This window comes from Cornus florida, unplaced genomic scaffold, assembly GCF_030987335.1.
Source record: "Cornus florida cultivar Cherokee Brave unplaced genomic scaffold, ASM3098733v1 CherokeeBrave_3.0.0_Hap2_Chr01, whole genome shotgun sequence".
NCBI lineage: Eukaryota > Viridiplantae > Streptophyta > Magnoliopsida > Cornales > Cornaceae > Cornus > Cornus florida.
Window position 1 is genome coordinate 74,613,079 of NW_026775571.1, and position 21,810 is coordinate 74,634,888.

Here is a 21,810-nt window from a genome sequence, read left to right on the forward strand (position 1 = left end):
TGCATACGAATGGCACGTGGACTCTTGTTCCATTACCTCCAGGTGTCAAACCTGTTGGTTGTCGTTGGGTATATACTGTGAAGTATCTTCCGGATGGGTCCGTTGAGCGTTTAAAAGCACGTCTTGTTGCCAAAGGTTATACCCAGACTTATGGTATTGACTATGATGAAACGTTTGCACCTGTTGCTAAGATTTCCTCTATTTGTGTTTTGATTTCTCTTGCTGCTAATAGACATTGGCCTCTGTTTCAGTTAGACGTTAAAAATGCCTTTTTGCATGGTGACTTAGCAGAAGAGTTTTATATGGAGCAACCACCTGGGTTTGTTGCTCAGGGGGAGTATCTTCACATTGTTTGTCGCCTTAAAAAGGCCCTATATGGCTTGAAACAATCTCCACGGGCTTGGTTTGGAAAATTCTCTGAGGCGGCATTAAAGTTTGGTCTTCAGAGGTGTCAGACTAACCATTCGGTATTTCACCAGCGCACTAAAGCTGGTTTCATAATTCTTGTGGTGTATGTTGATGATATTGTGATCACAGGTGATGATTCTGAAGGCATTGCTAAGTTGAAGTTGTTTCTGCAATATCGATTCCACACTAAAGACTTGGGTAAACTTAGGTATTTCTTGGGTAGTGAAGTAGCTAGATCCAAGATAGGTATAAGTTTATCCCAACGAAAGTATGTGTTGGACTTATTAGAAGAAACAGGTATGTTAGGTGGTCGTCCGGTTGATACTCCTATGGATTCAAATACAAAACTTGTAACTGATGTGGGTGATCTGTTTAGTGACCCGGGCAGATTTCGTCGCCTTGTTGGGAAATTAATTTATCTCACTATCACTCGATTTGATATTTCATATGTTGTTAGTGTTGTAAGTCAGTTCATGGGAGCCCGTAGAATGCCACACTGGATTGCTGTTCTTCGGATTCTCCGATATCTCAAGCAAGCTCCAGGTTTTGGGTTACTATATAAACCAAATGGTCATCTTAGGGTGGAAGGTTTTACAGATGCCGACTGGGCCGGTTCTCCTTCAGATAGGAGATCTACTACCGGCTACTGCACATTTGTAGGAGGAAATCTAGTTACATGGCGAAGTAAAAAGCAAACGATGGTAGCTCGATCTAGTGCTGAAGCTGAGTATAGGGCAATGGCCTATACCACTAGTGAGTTGACATGGATACAACATTTTCTAAAAGAACTTGGGTTGACAGTTGAAGCTCCTACTCCATTGTTCTGTGATAATTAAGCAGCAGTTCACATTGCATCAAATCCTGTGTTTCATGAGAGGACTAGACATATTGAAGTTGATTGTCACTTTATTCGAGAAAAAATATTACGTGGGAGCATCTCTACTCCATTCGTGAAGTCTGAAGATCAATTAGCTGATATGTTTACCAAAGCATTGGGTCATAATCGATTAAGAACTATCTGTTCCAAGCTTGGATTATTTGATATATATTCTCCAGCTTGAGGGGGAGTGTTAGAAGTTATATATATAATAATGGGTCGTGATGTAATTATGTAAACCTTGTAACATATATAAGCCTACATAGGTTTACTAGGTTTTGCGAGTTGTTTTTGAATACACAGAGAATACGCTTTTGCTCTCTCTCTTTCTCTTTTGATTTTGAACAATAACGTACATGGGATATGCCTAACACAGCTCGAATCATTTGATGGAATCAAAATACATCTGTCAGGTATTTCAGAAATTCTTTAGTTAGTGGTGGCTACGGATTAAACACTGAAATTGACTTTTTTATTATTTATTTATTTTTTTAATTTTAAGCTAGAATATTGAACCATGACTTGCAACATGCTCAGGATAAAAGTTTTGAACTTACAAAAAAAAATAAAGAAAAGGATAAAAGCTTGGTTGGCTTAAATATGCCAAACCAATATCATTCCCTATTTCTATGCATGCATTTAATGTAATTAAGAATTTAAGATATAATCTGGTAGGCTGGTTGGTTTTGGATGTAGTTTCTTTTGGGTTCACCAAATTAAATCCAACGTAATGAAATCCCAACTTATTTCTAGCTGTATCTTTATAGAGTAAATTATTCGAACTCATTTGTGTAGATAGGCTCACTACACCTGCCAAAGGTGTTCATCAACTGAAGAATTTTGTTGTCCTTGAGTGGACTTCTTAAGTGCCTAGTGTTGATATGTGTGTACCATGGACCTTTACCATTCTGTTAAACTGTAGCATCAAACTGATGAAATGTGTGGGGCATAAATAATTAACTGAAAAATAAAAAATGTGTGAGCATAGAGTTTGGTGTAATTGATTCCCCTTCCAAGACCGCCTCCTTGAATTTAGATAACTAGAATGGTTATATGTATTATTTGCATCCAACTATAACCATCGTCAGGTTAAAGAACAATAATTACAAAATTAGGTTATGTTTGATATGGATCATCTGAAAATTTTAAAAAAAATCTTTTTAATAAGCATTACCACATATGATATTTTATTAAAAATTGTTTAAATTTTTAACTTATCAAAAAAAAAAAAAAAAAAAAAATTGTTTAATTTTTTAGCAATTATATACCAATAGTCTATGTAATAATACGAATGAGTTTGGAAGAAAAGAAAAGAAAAGAAAAAGAAGAAGAACAACCGTAACCATAGTAGTGGGTCTCTTCTCCTATGTAATTATTTGCAACTTGTCAAGTGGAAACTAAAATGAGAAATTGGAAAGTTCACTCTAATGGTATGTTTGGTTGTAGGGAAGGATTATGGAGGGATGAATGAAAGGGAGGATAAAAGAACTTTTTTTTGTTTGGTTGGAGGGAAAGGGAGAGAGGGGGAAGCAAGTAGGGATGAAGAATCCCTCCTTGCTTTGTATTTCCTATCCGCCCAAAATTGGGGGAAGAGGAGAGAGAAAGAAGGGATAATAACCAACAAATATACGTATTGTCCATTTTTAACCTTCCCAAAAAATTGGAATGGGTATCTAATTTTTATAATTTTATATAATAAGGGTATATTGGTAAAAAGAATATAGAAACTCTCTTTCCCTTCCTTACAACCAAAAAGAAAAAAAGAAAAAGAAAAAGAAAAAGTGTCACCCCACCCCGTTCTTCCTTTATGCCATCCATTCCATCCAACCAAGCAAAAAGTGAGGGAGACACCTTCCCTTCCCTCGGGATGCTTTATCCCCTCCTCCTCCCCTCCTCCTCCATCCATTTGCCCATCCTTCAAACCAAACAGAGCATAACTCTGTAGGGATTGTTCTTCATTCAATTTTGTTCCAATATTGGAGTTTTTGTAGTATTTTTAGTTCTTATTTTTGCAAACCTTTCATCTATATAATCGAGAACAATTATTTCCGTTTAAATTAGTATAGATACCATAGTCTGAATTTTTGTATGACGATGATCCCGAAGGGCTGATATGTTGTTTGATATTAACAAGGTTGACTTACTTATTTTGATTGTTAACCTTGTAAAGATTTAAAAACAAATCCTACCACTATGGGAAAGTTTCTTTGTTTTTACAGGTTTCTCATATGATACCTGATTCTTATTCTGTCTTGTTGTGTGATAAGTATTTCGTGCGTAATAAATGTTCAAATGTTACAAAACTAATATCTTTCCTACAATTTTTGTTAGGAATGAAAAGAGGTTAGTGGTGATGTTCCAAATTTCTTTTCAGGCAGATTTTGGTGCTCTTACATTCCATATATTATCCTAGGGGCATCTTTACCTGCTTACTAGATTATTATGATCTTAATTATGCACTCACCCTTATGTTTGTGATGCCAATGTGGTCCAGCGAGAAAAAGTGATGTGGTTCATATTGAGGGTTATATTAGAGGAAGGGGAAGACCAAAACTCATTGATTAAGATAATGAGGAAAGATGTGATAGCATTTTGTTTGGGCTAGTTCATGATACTAGATAGAGCATAATCACGAAAAAAATCATGTAGCCTCAATTAGTTGGGAAATGGTTTTTCTTAGTTGAATAGATTCGAAAGGTTTTGGAGAGCATCCAAACCAATTGTATTACATTTAAAGGACTGGTTAGCATATTTTTTTCTCTGGAAGCTCAAGTTAGCAGCTTTAGTTTTCTTCTACGTATTATATAATAGATGGAATTGATTAGTAGATGATGTTATCACTTGTTATTTATAACAAAACTATGCCAAAGGTGCTCCTCCAGAACGTACTTCTTGGTCATATGTTAGGCTAGTTTATAGTGTACATATTGGCTATGTGAGGTCTTCTCCTACCTGATGTGAGGTCTTCTCCTAGCTGATGAAAAATATGAATCATATGAATTCTCCTATGTGCTTCCAGTTGTATGTACTTCAATTAGGAATTAAATCGACTCTGCATAATCATGGAAGTGGAAAATAACACTAAATTTCTTCCATGACATTTGTTGGTACAATCTATCCACAAGAAATCAATGCATTACAAAAAATTGAGTAATCACACTACCGATGATGGTAAGAAACTGAAATTATTTCATTTTTGTTTTGCAATTTTGTTATTATTGTGTGAAATGGTGTCATTCTGTTAATGCTACAATAATTATGTGCTAGTATTGCTACCATTTGTGGTTTACTAGAATTCATTATGGTCGGATACTTTATTTTAATGGAAGTATTAGATGTGTCATTTTGTGTCTATCTTGGATTTTAGACATTTTGCCAAGCACTAGCTACTGGAAAATATTTGAAGAGCAGAAAAGATGCATAAAGAAAAAAGGTATGGACAAGGGAGTTGCCTTTTGCATATGCTGTTTCGGTGTGGCAAATCACTTGGTCAACAATAGTCGTGGACCTCTTTAGATTTAGATGGCTAAAATAGTCTGGAGATAAATTAAAAGGGTTAAGTACAAAAGTAAGTTTCCTACTTAAAAAACTGATGGGGTTATTATGATTCTTGTATTCACAGGACAAGAAGGATCTCAAGATTCGAGAACTGTCCACAGATCTTCATCGAGAGAGAAAAAGGTCTGCAGCTTATCAAGCACAGTTACAGAAGATTTTGGAATGTGTTGAGGAACACACTCGGCGGCTATCCTTGAAGATAGAATCAGTGGTTAACAATGTGAAAGATATTGAATCTGAAGAGCAAGAAAATTCAGACTTTGACTAGAATGAGTGTCCTTTTGGACAATTTCTTTCCGTGTAAACGAACCAGCCACATTTCTTGTGTCTTCCTAGTTCACATAATTGATTTGACTTCTAATGTTCATTTTGGGGAGCTTGTTCTGCAGCTAGGGTTTGACACATCAAAATCCATTTTCTTCTTTTACCGGTAAACATACAAACTAATTGGTAAACTATATGTTACATGGTTAGGAACTTTAGAGATAAATTTATGTCTTGAAGTTCATTGGTTGAACATAATGTAATGTGATCGAGAACTTCCCTTTGGAGATTCAGGCTATGTTCTGCATACATTTTGTAAAATTTTTCTATCTGGATTATTAAGTCGGAATTAATATGAACAAAATATGGAAATGAAGATTCCTATTGAATATGAAGATTTTGTATATTTTGTTACTTTTTACTGGTATCACACATTTTGCTCTTGATATGAATGATATTTCAGCTGTTGACAGTGAAAAAGGCTATGAGAGTCTTGCATCTCTTCAACACTAATTTTATGCTCCCTTTTAGAAACTATGTATTGGCTCCCAAAAACTAAGATGATACAAAAAAGAATATGGAATATCACTGAGAGAAATGATTTGTCATACGAGAACAATAATACCAAGTCGTAATGTCAGTGAACAACAATAATGATAATGAAGAACAATAGCAACAATAAAAACTACAACAATATTACAATAACAATAAAAACAAGCATCATGATGTCCGGAATTAAATTACATTTATCGGATAGAGAAAAGGCAATTGGACTCTTTATGTATGTTCCATCGATTGAATTTCTTGAACTCTCGCACTGCAATGAAAACCTAACAATCATTACCAAAATAAAATAAAATAAAAAATAAATACTTAACAATCATCCAAAGTTAGTAAGCCAATGAAAAATTAATGCATTACATGGATTGAAAAAGGAGCAAACTTACTACGAAAATGTATAAAACTAGAATACTCATCCATGTTCCTATCATGAGAAACAAAATTGAGTAATGGAACAAATAGAAATAATCACAGTAAATGCCAATAAAGACTAAAAAAAATCACAAAATTTGAAAATAAATACCAATAAAAATGCCAGTAAATGCTAATGGGCTTGTGGTAATAGTCACAATTTTAATTTTTATTACTAAAATCATATGACAATTTATCTAGTAATAAATATTATTCAATGACTTAGAAGGAAAAAAAAATATTAAATGCCAATAAAGACCATCCTAACTTAAATTTTTTAAAAACCTTGTCAATCGTAACTCTCTCTCTCTCTTTTTTTTTTTTTTTCCAACAAAAGACAATCTAAATTATGGTTTGGATTACTATAATGGATTTTAACCAAATGGATTTCATGAATAATATTAACTCTATTTTATTATTTTAAGAAATTAGAAATATAAAAAGAAGTAGGAAGAAAGAAAAACTGAATACGTCTCTCACCTTTGGTGAATGCTTCTTCTGCGGATATTTGGTTCTGATCTATCAATTCAGTTTGTAGGTTCTATAATTGAATCCCTTATCCTTGATACAATAATTGATAGATGGTATATGCTTAACAATGTGATAGTCTTGGCCTTCCTCTCCTCTCATTCTTTCTATGAATTCTGTTGCCATATCAAAGAACTCGAGTTCTCTTAGTTTTTTGAGGTGTTGAATGCCGGACGGTACCTCCTTCAATTGCGGGCTAGGCCCAATTTCTCGCTCTTCAAGAAGTGGCAATGCTCCTTCCTTTATTATCAATGAATTCAACTCTTGCAACTCATAGAGATACAGCACCTTGAGTTTCTGAAACCCATGTGCCCCAAAATACAATCTCTCACCATCATATCCCTTACGGAGATATAGCAATAACAGATTAGGCAAGGCTTGCAGGGCCTTTATCGGATCATCACTTAATCCTGAATAATTTAGACCTAAGTCGACTAGATTTTGAAGTTTAGGGATCCAATCCGGCAACTTCCCTAAAGGCCCAGACAAGAAGAGGCGTTGAAGACGCTGAGGTGGAGATGTCATGCATTGTAAATTTAGGATCTTATCTTCGCTTATTGCCGCGACGTCAAGACATGTAAGGTGTTTCATTTTCTCAATGGATTCCATGAGAGCCCTCCAATTTTCTCTTCTCAATTTTTTGATACCCAACTTTCTCAACTCTCTCAAATTTCCCAGCTCTCTAATTATTTGGTCCAACCCTTCATGACTTGCCTCCACATAACGTAGTTTCTGCAGTTCCTTTAAATGCCCAATTCTTTCTTGGACTTTCACTCCTCTTGTAATATCAATAACACTATCAACATTGTAGTTAAGATCGTAGGCCAAAAGGTGTCGTAGCTTATGTAACTTACTAATTTCACTGGGTAGCTCATCCACGAGAGAGTATTTCAGATCTAAAGTTTGCAGGTTGTATAGCCTGCCGATGGACTTTGGAAGGATCTTCACTTTTGTATTCCTCACACTCAAGTACCTCAAGTGGAATAACTTTCCAACCTCTTCAGGAAGATTATTAAGAGGAGCACCTTCAAGATCTAACACCTTCAATAGCTTGAATTTTGCAAACATTGTACCTAAAAATGGCTTTGGCAACTTGTCGTCCACTTTAAAAATAAAACAAGAACGAATTCGGAGCTTACCGATGGTTTCTAAAACATTATAAACATGGTTATGGAATGAAAGTCGCCGAGGTTGTCCATCAAAACTTGAGTCATCTTCCACAACTTGACAAAAACTCGACTCCTCGGACTTTGAAACGATGAGCTCACGGATCAAGTCATGAACTCGGCAAGTACGAAATTTTGATTTATCATATTTTAGTTTACTCACTTGAACCAAACTTTTGCGAATTAGTTCGGCCAGGTATTCTTCTGCAACCTCTTCCAAAGTTTTTTTTTCCTTTTTCTGGTTTTACAAACCCCTCAGCTATCCACAACCGAATCAATCTCCCACGACGAATAGAGAAGTCTTCCGGTATTATGCTCAAGTACAAAAAACAAGATTTCAGGTAGTAAGGAAGATCGTGATAACTGAGCAATATGACTTTCGTAATACTTGTAAGATGGGGACTCCTTTGTAACTCAAAACCGAGGCTATTGTACGCCTTTTCCCATTCGGATACAGTCTTGTCTTTTGTTGATAACAAACCACCTATTGCCACAATTGCAAGTGGCAATCCTTCACACTTGCCAACAATTTTATTAGAGAATTCCTTCAATTCTGGTGGACATTGACCCCCAAAGTCTAATTGGAACGTCTTCTTGCAAAAGAGTTCCCAAGCCTTGTCTTCAGAGAGAGGCTCAAGATGGTGGATGTAATCAAATGGAGATTCTTTGCAAGAAGAAGCAACATCATCATTTCGAGTGGTGATGATTACTCGACTGCATTTGCTGTTCTTCGATAAAGCATGTTTTATGAAACTCCAAAAGTCTATTTTCCATACATCATCAAAAACAACCACATACCTCTTCAGTTCTAAATATTCCTTCAAATTTTCAATGAGCAAAACTTCTTCCATTGTATCAATTCCTTCAGGAACAAGCTCTTTTCTTGATCCATAGAACTTCTTGATCATTGTCTTAAGGATCTCCTCCATCTTGTATGACTGAGACACAGGGATCCAAGCATGGCAATCGAAGTGTCCAGGGGAGCTGTCATAGACTTTCTTGGCGAGAGTGGTCTTTCCGGATCCACCCATCCCAACGAGAGAAATTACTCCACGATTCGGTTGTTGTGCCAATAGCTTACTGATCAATTTGTCTCTGAGAGATTCAATGCCGACAACTTCATCTTCAGCAATGAAAAGGGAAGCCACTCGAGGGTCATGCCATGTGCCATCTTTTGTGCCACTGCTTGATCCTTGCTCCAAGGAACTGAATCCATATCTGTCAGCTCTTTGCTTGATCTCCTGGATGGTTGTTTTGATCTCTTGAATCTCGGAAGCTATCTCATGTCTTTGCTTCAGTTTAATAACTGGGCGAGCGACTTTACGAAAGAAAGTGATTAAACCACGCTGATGAAAATGGCTTTGCCAAGTGAAGTATGTATTCATCGATAACATCTTCGATCTTATAAGAAACTTTCCTTACGTCTTTCACCCAAAGTTGCAAGCCGTCACTGATCTTTGCGGTTTCAGCCCTGACATCTGCATCCTTCAAGAAACACAGTATGTATTCCAATTCATCTTTGATGCTGGCAAATTCTTTATGGACACCCTTAAGCAATTTTGCTTCGTTGGTTAACAGTGGGACCAAATAGTCAATAACAGAGCTCACTGCAGTTTCCGCCATTGTTTTGTTCCTTTGATCTGTTTAAGAATACCAGAGAGCTATTGCGTTGATTTTGAAGAGGAAGAGGATGGATCCTGCCCAAGAAATGACAGAAAAAAATAAAGCTACTACTGAAGCAGAAATATTATAAAGCGAAAAGCAGGAATACAAATGTAGAAAGCTACTACTGAAGCAGAAATTTCAAATAATGGATTTTATTTGGTTGGAGGTAGTAAAGTGTTTTAAATCCACAAATAAAACGAGTCTCAGTTTGAATGACAAAGAAGATAGAAAGAAAGATAAAGAAAATGAAATGGAGATTCTAGAGAGACAAATTGAGATGTAAGAGAGCTTAATTCAAATCTGGACAAATAACAATGTGTGACAAAAAGAGATTACAAATAGAGGGAGATGCAAATTCAGATGTAAGAGAGGAATCCAAATTGAAACAAGAAGTAAACCACAAATGTATAATACAAAGCAAAAAGGCAGAGAAGTTAATTGTTGAAGAAACTAAAGAGAGAATTCAAAAGTACCTCTTCTTGCTTATGGAATGACAGACTGATATTGCAAATTCAGATGTAATAAGAGTGAAAGCCAGATTCATATGTCAACCAGAAAGATTATAAGTGACAAAGAGAAGATTAAGAAAAAAGAAAAATTAAGACGACTTTCAAGTTGTCACATCGAACCACAACCATTGAAAGGAAGAAGAAAAATTAAGACGACTTTCAAGTTATCACATTGATACAAATTGAGAAGTAAAAGAAATTTAACAGGGTGAGAATAAGAGATTTCAAATAGTGGGAGATGCAAATTCATATGTAAGAGAGAGCCAAATTGAAATAAGAAGTAAAGCACAGAGATAGATTAAAAGCAACACAAAATAAGAAATCAAATCAATAGAAATGCAGAGAGCTAGCCATGAGTTCAGGAAGTACCTTCTCTCTAACTCATGGAATGACAAACATGAAGAGACTAATTGCAGATGTGTGTGAGAGAGAGAGATTGAGGGATTATAGATTTAGATGTAAATGTGAAAGCCTGATTCAAAAGTAAACGAGAAAGATTATAATAAGAGATAAGGGGAAGATTTAAAAAAGAAAAAATAAGATGACTTTTGAAACATCAAACAGAACCATTACGATTTCAAAAAAATAAAAATAAAAAAATGCTTGATTGGTGGTGACATTAATATCATTTTTTTTTCCCGACATTAATATTTTTTAAAATGGCAAGAAGAAGTCAAGAAATAATTGATGCTTCAAAATTTGTGCAACTTTACAAGAGATTAGTATTTTCGTGATATTCGGAGAAAATCTGGAGCAACATTTTATCCAGCAAGAATATTGTCAATAATAATAATTGTTAGAAATTTGTCTAAAATTCATTTATGACGTGGCAAAAATCTTTTGGCTAAAGAAGTGTGATGGTGAAGCTTTCAAATTAGCTTCCAAAGGAAGCTTTGAAATTCTTGGGCAACAAGTTTTATTTGACTTCCAAAGGGAGCTTTGTAATATACTTGGACACCAAGTATATTTTTGGCCATAAATAGCCTTGCACTCATTTGATGAAAAGCATCCGAGAGGCATCCAAGAGTAAGACAATATTCGGATCAAGAGAGTATATTGGTTTTGTGTGTGTGAGAAAATCCTTTTGTGTGTACAATCTTCAAGAGAGAGTTGAAGTTTGTATTTGGGTGGGTTTTTCTCTTTGTGTAAATCATATACTATTTGGGGTATTAAGATGCGTGGCAATGATATAGTCCATTCGAGTGCCATTAAGATACGTGGGAGGCAAGTAGTTGGTCACAATAGAGATGCGAGGAAAAGTCAAGGATGTCATATTCTCCACAAGGGTGAGAGGATGACTTTTTATTACCAGCCGGTGGTTTGTGGGCGGTTGGAGAAGGTTGCTGAAGGAGATGCATGTCAAACTTGGAATTTCTGAGGTTGCTTTTGGTAAGTATTTAGAGTTTGACACAAATACTGGAGGTATGCTTGTGGCTGCCCAAGACATGCATGGGTTGAAGAATGAGAGTCCGAGGGTTAAGTTTGAGGATGACTCAAACTTAACTAAAATTCTTTATTAATTTGTTTTGTGTTGGAGATGATGATGACGTTATTTTTATTACTCACATTGTGTTGAAGAAAGACTCTTTATGACGTTGTCTTATCATTTTTGCTAAGGCGGAGAAATTTTGCCAAGGATCGAGTTTTGTGGCTCATTCGAAATTTTTGCCAAGGTGAAGAATTTTAATCAAGGTGGAGATTTGTTAGAAATTTGTCTAAAATTCATTTATGACATGGCAAAAATTTTTTGGCTAAAGAAGTGTGATGGTGAAGCTTCCAAATTAGCTTCCAAAGGAAGCTTTGAAATTCTTGGGCAACAAATGTTATTTGGCTTCCAAAGGGAGCGTTGTAATATACTTGGATACCAAGTGTATTTTTGGCTATAAATAGCCTTGCACTCATTTGATAAAAAGCATCTGAGAGGCATCCAAGAGTAAGACAATATTCGAATCAAGAGAGTATATTGGTTTTGTGTGTGTGAGAAAATCCTTTTGTGTGTACAATCTTCAAGAGAGAGTTGAAGTTTGTATTTGGGTGAGTTTTTCTCTTTGTGTAAACCATATACTATTTGGGGTATTTCTTGAGTGTTGAGTGAGTCTTCTTTGTTGGTGAGTGAGTGGTGTGAGAAGAGAGATTATTGTGAGGAAGAACCAAAACGTTCTTCAGTTTGTAATCTTCTTCTTTATAGTGATACGAATCATCATCGCCCGTGGACGTAACCCTATTTGTGAGGGTGAATCACGTATAAATCCTTGTCTCGTTTGTGCGTGCCTATTTTATTTTATTTTTGTCATTAATTTCCTCTTTGTTCTTATAAACTCCTGTTCGATCCTTATTTCATAACAATAATAATAAAAAGAATAAATAATCCTGAATGTGTGTCTTTATTATGGAATACTTCTAGAATTTAGTAATAATATTGTCAATAATAATAATAATAAAAAGAATAAATAATCAACTGCTGAATGTGTGTCTTTATTATGAAATACTCTAGAATTTAGTAACATCCTCTACTTTCTAAAATAGAAGGTTGAGCATTTAAGTTTCAGCTAAAAAAAAAAACTAATGTTTGTGTCCAGTCTCTTAACATTGTAAAAATAAATTTATAAAACTTGAAAACTTCGGATTTCAATTGATTATGTATTCACTTATTCGAATTCTATCCGAATTATTAAGTTGGCATGGTCGAAGGGAGAGGGGCTAGCCCCCTCCAAATTTGTAGTTTATGTCCTCTAAATATTGTTATTTTTTAAATAAACTCTACTTATCGTCCTAAGGTTCATAGAAAATTTCAGTTGTGAAGTTCAAATCTTTTGAAATAAAAATATAAGTTCATTGTTTTTTAGTAGTCTTTACTGTAATATAACATTATTATATTCAAATTTGCATATATATATAATTCTGGTTTAGCCCCTAAGTCAGGGTTGAATTGGATAAATATATATATATGATGCTGACTAAGAACTGGGAACAAAAGAGTGCTGAAGCAAGACTACAACAAAATTTTAGCATTCAATCTCTCGTCAGACAGATAAAAATAGAAGTGAGTAACTACTCTGATTAAAATCTCGTTCCATTTTAAATTTCTTCTAGTTTTTGCTAATTATTATAAATTCATTAAAACTTCCGACTTTCATTTCATTTTCGTTATTGGATGTCAATTTGGTTGGAAAAAAGAAAACAGAATACATATTTGGAAAGTTGTATCTTTATTTTCTTCAGCTCTCTTAGCAACCAAACGGAGGGTTCAGAACAATATTTTGCATAGCTAAAGAAAAAAAATAAAACCCTTTAATTATTGTCTACCTAAAAAAAAATTGTAATTTTGAATCGTAAACTTTTCTGTTTTTGGTAAGTGAGGTGAAAAAAATAATTAAGACTGACTTTCAAGTTATCACATTGAACCACTACCATTGAAAAGAAGAACATTGAAAAGAAGAAAAAAAAAATTGTCAATTGGTGGACGCATTAATATTTTAAAAAGTTACTGCAGAAGTTTCAAGTGGGTTGGTTTGGTGAAGAATCAAAGGAGAATCTAGAGAGATACAAATTGAGATGTAAAAGAGAGCGTAATTCAAATTTAACAGAGTGAGAAAAAGAGAGTGCAATTAGTTGAGAGAGATCCAAATTGAAATAAGAAGTAAACCAGAAAGAGAGAGATTAAAAGCAACATAAACTAATAATTCAAAGCAATAGAAATGCAGAGAGCTAGCTATGAGTTCATGAAGTACCTTCTCTCTAACTCATGGAATGACAAATATGAAGAGACTAATTGCAGATGTTGTGTGTGAGAGAGAGAGATTGAGGGATTATAGTTTCAACCAATAGGCCAATAGTCTAGCGGTACCAAACCCCTACTTCTCAAAGAGAGGCCAGGAGTTCGAGTCTCAATGAAGACATGTGTGTGTGAGTAACTAGGAAAAAAAAGGGTTAATTACAATGACACCCCCTGAGGTTTGCCATAATGATAGTCATATATAAGTTTAGCCTTTTTTTAACAATAACACCCCCTTATCAGAATTTTGATCAATTTTTATCCAAACAGGCCCTTAAATGATTTGAAAAGACGAAATTGCCCATTAGTATTTAATTGATTTTAATGACAAAATATCAGAATTTTTAAAAGACGCATTTGCCCTTCTATCAAGATCTCACCTAACGCTAAACAAGTTGCGTGTCTGTTCATTCCACACACTCTCTCTTAACTTCTGGAATGAAGAAGAATATACTTATATTTCATCGATACAAATCGTGATCTGGAGATAACACAGATGCTCGCCGCCGACAGCAAACCAGTCGAACAAATTCGAAGCTCAGAGCGTGTAATCCAACGCCTTGCTCAGGTCATCATCGGCGGCGATTGTATTCCTGCCAAGAACTCTTTACTGAACGGCCCAAACAGATCACCCGCCTTCTGCGGCGGCGGTGCCACTGTCGCCTCCCCTATTGGTATTCCGCCATATCATTTTTGCTGAACAAAGATCAGCATCCTCGATGATGACGATATTAAGCCCATATCTGATTTTGCATCATCACCAAATCCATTTACATTTTTACCAGAAGGCTCGATTCACTTGCATCATACCCGGTCTGAAATATAGATCCGAAACTAAAAAGGGAGAACCTGCACTCTCCAATCTCTTCAATGGCTGCTGATTTAAGTACATTTCCTTCATCAATGGAGTTCCAGTGGATATATATGGCCTTGTCAGTTCGACCGGAGAGGAGGCGGGCAATGGTGGCCCATTTGTTGCCAAACAGGGCGATGGTTTCCATTAAAACTGGTTTGGAAAAAAAATTGTGATTAATTTGGGGATGGTTTGGGTAGTGTAGGAATGGATTGGATTGCAATGGTATGAATATATACGCGTGCGTGTGTGTAAAATAAAAGGTTGAAGAGAGGAAAGATGAGGCGGTGTTGAAGGCGGCGACGGCTCTATGGGTAGGTGGTTGGTATGAAAAATGGGTAAATTAGTAATTTCAGTGTCCCATCATAAGTCAAAGGTTATTGAGGTCATTTTACTATGTGTCAGACACTCAAGGGGTGTCTTTGTGAAGGGAGCAAACCTGAGGGGGTGTGATTGTTCAAAAATGAGCCAATTTATATATGGTTGTCATTATAGCAAACCTTAGGGGGTGTCATTGTAATTAACCAAAAAAAAAAAAAGATTATACATTCAGATGTAAATGTGAAAGCGTGATTCAAAAGTAAAAGAGAAAGATTATAATAAGAGACAATGAGAAAATTAAAAAAAAGAAAAAATAACATGACAAGAACAAGTAGTTGGTTGAATCATCAAACAGAACCATAATCATTTCAAAAATAAAAAATGCTCTATTGGTGGTGGAATTAATATTTTTTTATTTGAAAAAAAAAGGTAGGCAATTGGATGGATTTCACTAGCACGGTGAAAAATCACCCCAAGGTTATTCCTAAGCTTTAGAGCGTAATGTCACGGGCTTAGAGTTTCAGCACCACTCTAGCTGCTCCCGTGCTGCACCAAGACGTTGCTTTCACTCTCGCAAGTATTTGGTCAACCTAACTCCCGTGCACACCTTAGCCAACACACTCCCCTCGTGCACTTACTAGTGTTGTAGTTGCCCTCGCCCTCTCCTCACTTGGCTTGCACACTCACACACACTAAGGCACTTAAGTTGGTAAGGAAAGAACACTTCTATTACTTCAAAGAATGCTTTGTACAAGGCTAGCACTCAAGCTCTCTACAAGGCTCTCAAGACTCACTCTAGGACTTGTTTTCTACAAAATGAAGTCTTACTCCTATTTATAGGCATCCCCATCCCTAATGGATGGCTAGGATGCATTCTAACCAACGGTGAAGATCGATTCTCTAGAATCTTCTCCCACCTTCTTCACACTTCCATACTTATCCACTAGTATCTACAACATTCTAGAACTCTCCATACTACTCCACACAATTCTAGAGAACTCTAGAATCTTCCACATACTTCTACAATATTCTACACATTTCTACACATATCTAGAATCTTCCACACAACTTTAGACAACTCTGGAAGACTCTAGAAACTCCACTCGCCATGCAGTTGCCATGCAGCGTCCTCCTCAGCATCTGCGTGTCGCCTGTGTGGCACAACCTCCATAGGCGGGGCGTGACATTCTCCCCCACCCATTTCCGTGACGCCCTTGTCACGGTTTCTTCAGCTGACCCAGCCTCTCGCAGGTCATCAGCACTTGCGCATATGTCCTTGGCCCAAACGTACAAACGCCCTTCGGGAGATGTGAGGTCCTCACGAGCTCCATCGTGTTCACTGCCACCTCTGGACTCTCCTTCCTGCCCACGAGCGGCACCATGCATGCCGCCTTGCCTTCTTCACCTCCAAGTATCATCAACGTACCAAGGCATGGTAGTGGCGCGGCGTTGTTCCTGTCCATGAATTCCAGCCCCAGCACCATGTCGTGGTCGTCTATCTCCGCAACCTGAAAGTCGGTCTTGCCATTCGACCCTTGCATGCATAGCTCCACCTCCTTGCACACTCTGTTCACGCGTGTCTCCTCGGAGTTAACGGCTTTGATCCAGCCCTCCGTCTTGGGCATCTCCAAGCCAAGTCGCTGCGCCTCCTTCGGGGTAATGAAGTTGTGTGTGGCGTCCGTGTCCACCAATGCTTGCACGGCTTTGTCACCAACCTGCGCATCCACATAGCGCACCCCGGCTACCTTCTTCGCCTTGCCCTTCTTCTTGGTGTCATGCGCCATGCTACTCAGCATCTGCATAGCCCCCATGCACCTGTCTTCGTCGCTGCCCGCATCGTCCATCTTGCCCTTGCCCTTATCCTTCATAAGGGCTCTCATGGTCTTCTTGTTGGGGCAGTGTTGCAATATATGCGGCCCTTCGCACAAGTAGCACTTCGGCTCCCACTTGCCCTTATCGTGGCGCTCCACTTTGCCACTAGTCTTGGACCTCTCTCCATGGTCCTTGCCCTTATCATGGTGTGGGCGTCTCTCCTCATCGCTGTGCTCATCATCACTTGACTTGGGCGAGCCCCCTTTCTTGAAGCGCCGGTCTCCCCCACCTTTGCCGTGGTCCCTCCTAGGAGACGTGGCCTTCTTGTCATCGCGCTTAAAGTCTTCAAGGCACTCCGCTATAGCCATTGGGGATGCCAAGTCTCTAGGCTCCCTCCTCCTTAGCTCCGTGGCCACCCAAGACTGCAGCCCATCTATGAACAAGCACACACGTTGCCGCTCCGGCATCTCTGGGATCTCCAGCATCAAATTGGAGTACTCCTTCACATACTCCCTTATGCTGCCCTTCTGCTTCAAGTGCCTTAGGTTGATCATGGCGAGGTCCTCGACGCACTCAGGGTAAAACTGCCTCTTGAGCTGCCTTTTGAACTCCTCCCATGTGTCAACCGCTCTTGCGCCTCTACCGGCGAAGCGCTGCCTCCACCATAGAGCGGTAGTGTCCATGAGGTACATGGTGCCTGTCTGCACCTTCTCCTCGTCATCCTTAATCTCCATGCACTCTAAGTACCGCTTTATTTGCCAGAAGAAGTTGTTAATCTGGCGCGCATTTCTTGCCCCATCATACTCCTTAGGCTCCGGCGCTTTCTTTTTCCTTGGCTTCACCACGACTTCGCGCGCTTGGGAGAACTCCTTCTTGCACTCGGCAATCTCTATGCGCAAGTCGTCTACCCGATCATGCAAGTCCTTTCCTTTTCTTGCGCCTTGTTGGCGATGCCATCAATCAGCTCGTAAAGCTCCGCCATCCTTCTCTCGAGCCTATTAAACTTGGTCTCCATGTAAACCAAGTGTGTGGCAAGCTTCTCCTCTAAGCTCTGCTCCAAGACGTGGACTTGGTGGTCTCCTCCGCTAGCCATGTCTACTCCAACAAAGCTCCCTTGATGAACCTGCTCTGATACCAACTGTCACGGGTTTAGAATTTCAGCACCACTCTAGCTGCTCCTGTGCGGCACCAAGACGTTGCTTCCACTCTCGTAAGTACTTGGTCAGCCTAACTCCCGTGCACACCTTAGCCAACACACTCCCCTCGTGCACTTACTAGTGTTGTAGTTGCCCTCGCCCTCTCCTCACTTGGCTTACACACTCACACACACTAAGGCACTTAAGTTGGCAAGGAAAGAACACTTCTATTACTTCAAAGAATGCTTTGTACAAGGCTAGCACTCAAGCTCTTTACAAGGCTCTCAAGACTCACTCTAGGACTTGTTTTCTACAAAATGAAGTCCTACTCCTATTTATAAGCATCCCCATCCCTAATGGATGGCTAGGATGCATTCTAACCAACGGTGGAGATCGATTCTCTAGAATCTTCTCCCACCTTCTTCACACTTCCATACTTATCCACTAGTATTTACAACATTCTAGAACTCTCCACACTACTCCACACAATTCTAAAGAACTCTAGAATCTTTCACATATTTCTACAATATTCTACACATATTTAGAATATTCCACACAATTTTAGACAACTCCGGAAGACTCTAGAAACTCCACTCACCATGCAGTTGCCATGCAGCATCCTCCTCAGCGTCTGCGTGTCGCAACCTCCATAGGCGGGGCGTGACAGTAAGCTTATTTTAAAGATTATGTTCAATAATTGAGGCAACAATAGTAATATTTTATATCATGGATTAATTAATTCAATACTTGTCAATCGAAGATTAGTTCAACAGTTGACAACTACTTAATACTGTGTATATTAATTCAATATTTTGAAGCAACTACATAATATAATTTTGTTTGAAGCAAGTGCACAATATTTTGTATCATAAATTAGTTCAATCATTGAAAAAACTAAAAAAATATTCTTTCCTTAAAAACTTAAGTTCCATAACTATAGAATATTTAACCTTTCTTCAGGAAGGAAAGCACTCATGCCATTTGGGCTAATAATAAATTATTTCAATAATTGAAGTAACTATTTATGTATAAAATTGCTTCAATAAAATTAAAGAAGTATAAAATTACTTCAATAAAATTAAAGAAGGAAAAACTACACTTAAGTAGACTTAGGAGCCTTAAATAACAAATCAGTCTATTTTGTAAGGGTTTCGTACCCAAGGGACTTGTGTAAATTAATTTTTTTCAACAGATTTCTTAAATTTCAAATTAACTTGAAAGTAGGATAATCAAATTGTGATAATTTATTCTAAATTAACTAAGTAGAAAAATATAATGAGAACAATGATTATATAGGATATAGAAAATAGAGTGAGAGAGAGAAAGAACTAGGGGCATGACGTCACCACTAACGTCGTCGCACCATCAGTTAAATCAATTTTATTGGAGATATAACATATAACATGCATAAGGAATTAATCATGGCTACAAGCACATATTAATTCAGCTAGAAAATAATATAATTTAAAGCTAAGTATAGACCATTTTCGATTGGCATAAACCATCTACCTAACTACTTTACTCTGAGGTGTAGTACAGTTTATTTTTTCTAGGCATAATCCATTAAATTTCTAATATTATATTTAGAGAAAAACTATTGTGTAATCATCTCATTCATAACTATAAGAAGTGAATGAGTTGTATTCAATCATAAGAATCAAATATCTAGTACGAGATAGAAAAATATTTGTAATTGAATTAAAATTTTAAAACCGATTCTTATTGAAAAGTCAATTAAAAATCTTATAGATTACACAATCATGCATGATAATAAATAAATAAAGCATAAACCAGTGGTGTATTTATTTGTTCTCCAATAAATAAATACAATTAAACCAGTGGTGCTAAGGTAGGGCTACATCACAACCCTAACAAAGCGTTTAGCCAAGCATGACTGGAGTGGAATTCTTCATGGTTGAGGAAGACATCTTCACCGCCATGGATTAATCTCTTCTTTCTTCTGAATGCTTCTTCTCTGACCTAATCTTAGCCTCAAGCTCCTCTGTATGATCTTGCCCTAATGATGTAGAGAACTCCCTTTAAATAAGAGAAGATTAGCCCCAAAGTTTCCTTTTTCACATAGAAGACATATATGAAAATTCTGTCAAAGGACTTCAAAATTCATACAGACTTTCAGCCCAATTTTGACAAGGTAAACAACTGTTTTATGAAATCCTCGTTAAATACAAAATTGTAACTCTTTGAATTTCCTTTCAACTTCTCAAGAATTTAGTTGTTTTGACACTCGAGGAGAGAGATACAGACAGATTACCAAAATGGGTTCAAGTTACCAACTTTGGCGAAAGTTTCCTTTTTGTAGAAGGATTTTTCATTTTCTTCTTCTTTTCATTCTCATCAACTTGTGACTTCTTTTGGACTCTTTTCTAAGTGTAATTAGACTTGGATCTTCAACACTGCTCGGTCCCACGGAATGTCATCTTTTAAAGCTCGGAATCATTGGTCTTGCTAATTTTACAATTAAAATCCTGAAATAAATAAAAACAATAAAACAATGTAAAATCATAAATAAACTACAACTAAGAGAATAAAACATGCAAGTTAAGGTTCTATCTCTGTTGTCCAAACTCGCATGGATGAGATTCAATTAAAAAAAACCAAAAAAGGATAGTTTGAGTAAATAGGTTAAAAAAACCAAAAAAGAAACGAAAAAAAAGAAGCACTTATCAATAAATTAAAAAAAAGTTTTCTTCTTTTATTGGTTATCTCTATTCATTTCCACGAGGGTTGAATAAACATTACATCCTCACAAAGTCTTTTGTGAGGTTCTTGTAGTTCGAAATTTCGAATTTTATTTTTAAAAATTTTCACTCATTGAGCATTTTATTAGGTAAGTACCAGCACAAATTAATTCATTTTTATCATACCATTGAACTAGAGGCGGCTTGAGGATAGGGTGTGCGAGATACATGCAAAGAAAAAAAAAAAAAGTTCCCGTTTAGCCACCATATAAAAATGGATCACTATTTGTCTAGCGGAGAATCCAAACTAATCGGATACAACAAATAAAAGAGGGTGGCCTTACTCCTAGTGCTGGCTTGAGCACTAATTGAGACAACGATGCCATATTTTATATCATGGATTAATTAATTCAATACTTATCAATCAAAGATTAGTTCAACAGTTCACAACTCAAATTGACAAATTTCGCTGCCATACTCAACGACTTATCAGGCCCGAGGTGAGGATGCCGCCCTTTCTGGATCCTCAAAGATTAATCGGGGCAAAGTGTCTGATATCCCGGGTTATCCAAAAAAAATAAAATAAAATTACTGTGTATATTAATTCAATACATTGAAGCAACTATATAATATGATTTTGTTAAAGATTAGTTCAATAATTGCATAAATTATACAATATTTTGTATAAAAAAAAATTAAAGCAATTAACTATACAATTTTTTGTTTTAAAGATTAGTTCAATAAAGTTGAAAAACCTATACAACACTTTTTTTTTTTTTTTTGAAGATAAAACAATTACGCACACACCCTATCTCCATCGAGATTCGAACTCTAACACAATATTTTGTATCATAAATTAGTTCAACCATTGAAATAACTAAAAAATATTCTTTTCTTAAAGGCTAAGTTCAATAACTATAGAATATTTAACCTTTCGTTAGGAAGGAAAGCGCCCATGCCAATTCTGCTAATGATAAATTATTTTCACAATTAAAATAATTATGGGTTAACTTCAGTTACACCCCCTGAACTATGTCCAAACTTTAAGAAGACTCTCTCATGTTTGCAAATATTCAGTCAGACCCCTTACTTTTTCTGACACACATTAATCTCCCCCTCTGTCAATGATCAAAGCTGGTGAGACATCAACAAAAAATTAAATTTTAATACACAAATTATCCTCCAATAATCATGTTTGGTACATACTATCAAACACTTTCCTCAAAACTCTCTCTCTCTCTCTCTCTCTCTCCAAACCATTTCTCTC

At 36.7% G+C, this 21,810-nt stretch overlaps 1 protein-coding gene and 1 pseudogene across 2 annotated transcripts in view; one reads left to right on the forward strand and one right to left on the reverse strand.

The window, feature by feature from the left end:
• LOC132301256 (protein FAR1-RELATED SEQUENCE 5) overlaps positions 1–5,521 on the forward strand; it is a 28,679-nt gene extending 23,158 nt beyond the window's left edge. For both annotated transcript variants that reach the window (XM_059798528.1, XM_059798533.1), the window contains exon 4: positions 4,908–5,521. In XM_059798528.1, the coding sequence (XP_059654511.1) occupies positions 4,908–5,111 (204 nt within the window). In that variant the 3' untranslated portion in view covers positions 5,112–5,521. The remainder of the gene's footprint in view (positions 1–4,907) is intronic.
• A 1,080-nt stretch (positions 5,522–6,601) lies between these two features.
• On the reverse strand, positions 6,602–9,101 carry LOC132274919 (disease resistance protein RPM1-like; annotated as a pseudogene).
• Between the last annotated feature and the right edge of the window lie 12,709 nt (positions 9,102–21,810).